This window comes from Triticum aestivum, chromosome 1B (genome assembly GCF_018294505.1).
Source record: "Triticum aestivum cultivar Chinese Spring chromosome 1B, IWGSC CS RefSeq v2.1, whole genome shotgun sequence".
NCBI classification, from domain to species: domain Eukaryota; kingdom Viridiplantae; phylum Streptophyta; class Magnoliopsida; order Poales; family Poaceae; genus Triticum; species Triticum aestivum.
The window spans coordinates 538,155,676-538,158,729 of NC_057795.1; the positions used below are offsets into that span (position 1 = coordinate 538,155,676).

At 57.6% G+C, this 3,054-nt stretch overlaps 1 protein-coding gene across 1 annotated transcript; it reads left to right on the top strand.

The window, feature by feature from the left end:
• The first annotated feature begins 541 nt into the window (after window positions 1-541).
• LOC123136945 (protein NUCLEAR FUSION DEFECTIVE 4) lies at window positions 542-2,767 on the top strand. Its single transcript, XM_044556466.1, has 2 exons — window positions 542-1,911; window positions 2,029-2,767. Exons 1-2 carry the CDS (start codon window positions 758-760, stop codon window positions 2,477-2,479), a joined length of 1,605 nt encoding a protein of 534 aa, XP_044412401.1. The 5' UTR covers window positions 542-757; the 3' UTR covers window positions 2,480-2,767.
• The last annotated feature ends 287 nt before the right edge of the window (window positions 2,768-3,054 follow it).

Below are 3,054 nucleotides of genomic sequence, written 5' to 3' on the forward strand. Positions count from 1 at the left end.
TAGGCCTGCATGCAATACATGCACACGTGTCCCGTACGAAACCATGATCGGATGCATGAGTATAGCTGTATAGGCACACGACGTCTACAGGGCGGCCACCCCGATTTTCGGTAGCCCTGATGCAGTCACCCCAAGTTTTTGCCCTCTCTGGCATGCCTCATCCACTGCTTTGACAGCTGATACGATGCAATTCCACTCTCTGGATCAGCGACCTCTCAGCCTGATACGTACGTTCGCCGGTCGGACTCCCGGCGCCGCCGTCCGGCCGGTCTACGGACGTCGGTCGAAACGTGGGCCGCGGCTCCGATGAGTGCATGTGAGCCAGAACCTAGCAGTTTGAATCCTTCACGTACGTTGTTAAAGTGTCTAGTCTTACTACTTACTCCAACCACCAATCTTTTCAACGTTGCCAATCCCGGCCGGGCGCCGGCCGTGTCCATCAGGTCAGCTCAGCTCAGGTGCATGTCATGTCACACGATCCACACCCCGGAGCACTATATAACCTGCGCGCCACAGGCCATAATGGAGACATCGAGAGCACACTAGGAAAGCACATAGGCAACGCTGATATATCCTGATCGATCCATCCATCGTGGCCGGCCACAGCCATTAAGCCGACCCGTCCATCCGTCGAGCGCCGTCGCCATCGCGCGTTTATCGCCGTCCGGTGGATCGTGGAGACCGCATAAGTACCACGCCTCCAGCCGCTAGCCTGCGCCGGTAGCTTGCCAGCCAGGGAGAGAAGGAAGAAAAAATCATGCCGTCTCCGACCTCGGTCCACTGGCTGAGCCTGGTGGGAAGCGTCTGGCTGCAGACCATCAACGGCCCCAACTCCGACTTCCCCGTCTACTCGTCGGAGCTCAAGAAGGTCAAGGGCATCTCCCAGGTGCAGCTCAACTTCCTCGCCTTCGCCTCCGACGCCGGGAAGCTCTTCGGCTGGTTCGCCGGCGTCGCCGCGCTCTACGTCCCTCTCTGGCTCGTGGCCGTCGTTGGCGCCGCCTTCGGGCTCATCGGCTATGGAGTCCAGTTCCTGTTCCTGGACAGCCCCCGGCTCGCCTACTGGCACCTGTTCGCGCTCACCTCCCTCGCCGGCAACGGCATCTGCTGGATCAACACCGTCTGCTACCTCCTCTGCATCAACAACTTCGCCTCCGACAGCCGCGTCGCCGTCAGCCTCGCCACCAGCTACCTCGGCCTCAGCGCCAAGTTCTATACCACCATGGAGGACACGCTCAAGGGGCCCCGCTACTCCCCGGCCGAGAAGTACCTGCTCCTCAATGCCGTCGTGCCCATGCTCGTCACCCTCCTGGTGGTGCCGTCGCTCCGGGTGGTGAAGCCCGGGAGCGGCAAAAGGACCGAGTTCGGGTTCTTCGCCATGTTCGCCATCACCCTGGCCACCGGAGCGTGCGCCATCGTGGGCAGCATAGGGTCAAAGTCCCTCGGAGTCTCGTCCAAGGAGCACTTGATCAGCCTCTACGTGATGCTCGCCGTCCCGATCCTGATCCCGGTGGCGCTCAGGATCCGGGAGAGCATGGCCAAGATACGGGAGGCGGCCAACAAGAGGGTGCACAGAGTGCACGACCTCGGCGAGAACGGCATGTGCTGGCTCAACAAGGAGATCGAGGTGGCCACCAACGTGAAGGAGGAGGAGGAGGAGAAGGAGGCCGCCGGCGTGGAGCAGGGAGGTCAGGAGGAGGTCGGCGGCCTCGGGTTGCTACGGAGGCTCGACTTCTGGATGTACTTCTTCAGCTACATGTTCAGTGGCACGCTGGGTCTGGTCTTCCTCAACAACCTGGGCCAGATCGCCGAGTCCCGCCGGCTCGGCGACCCCTCCACTCTGGTCTCCCTGTCGTCTTCGTTCGGATTCTTCGGCCGCCTCCTTCCCGCCTTCCTGGACTACTACACTGCAAAGTGAGCCCACCTCACTCGCTCCGCTCTCTTCATCGTCACTTTTAATAATCTTTAGTCTTTGTTTATTACTGTACTTGATAGTACTAGGTTCTAACTGAGATGCTTTGACTTGAGCAGGAGCGGCTACTCGATATCGAGGACGGCGTCGATGGCGTCGCTGATGGCGCCGATGGCCGGCGCCTTCTTCCTGCTGATGGACCCGAGGGACATGCTGCTGTACACGAGCACGGCGGTGATCGGGACGTGCACGGGCGCCATCACCTCGGTGGCGGTGTCGGCGACGAGCGAGCTGTTCGGCACCAAGAACTTTGGGGTGAACCACAACGTGCTGGTGGCCAACATCCCCGTGGGGTCGCTCTGCTTCGGCTACCTCGCCGGGTTCCTGTACCAGCGGGAGGCGCGCGGGGCCAACCGCTGCGACGGCCCCGCCTGCTACCGGGACACCTTCCTCCTCTGGGGCTTCACATGCGCCGTCGGGACGGCGCTCTGCGCCGCCCTCTACGCGCGCTCCGGCAAGAGGAGCGGCGGTAACGAGGGACCAGAAGTTTCTGGTAGCGCAGGGGTGTAGCTCGAGGCGCCACACAATGGCACAATCGAGTGAATAAAAAAAAAAGATCTTCGTAGCTAGGTGATGTAACATCTTCTTGTTTCTTTCTTTTTTCCACTAGGGAAACATTCTGTTTGTTTTGTCTTGTTAGTTTTCTTGACTAAACTTCTCTCTGATCCCTGCCCTTTGAGGATCTGCGAAGCTCGACGCATGTAAAAGAACAGAACAGAGCACACGCATATATATAGAACTGGATGCTGAAATTCACGGTTTGTTTGAATAAAGTTACCAGTGAATTCTCTGTTAAAATGGAACTTTGATGCAAAGTTTTTGGCGAATCGTCGATCCAATCAGATTTCCAAACGTTGGAGTACATCTACCAGCAAGTTGTTATTAGGCATAAATAGGCAGTTTGTTCGCCTGTTTCGATATACCAAAGGGAGTTCAGTTCTGTGTTTGTTTTGTCCTTGCACCTTGCAGTCTTCAGGTTTCTAAACTCGGCTAATGGATGATGCATTTGCCCTTGTACATAAGCGCCAACATATATATCCTACAATAGTAATACAGTTCCATGCGCATCATGTCACGATCAACAC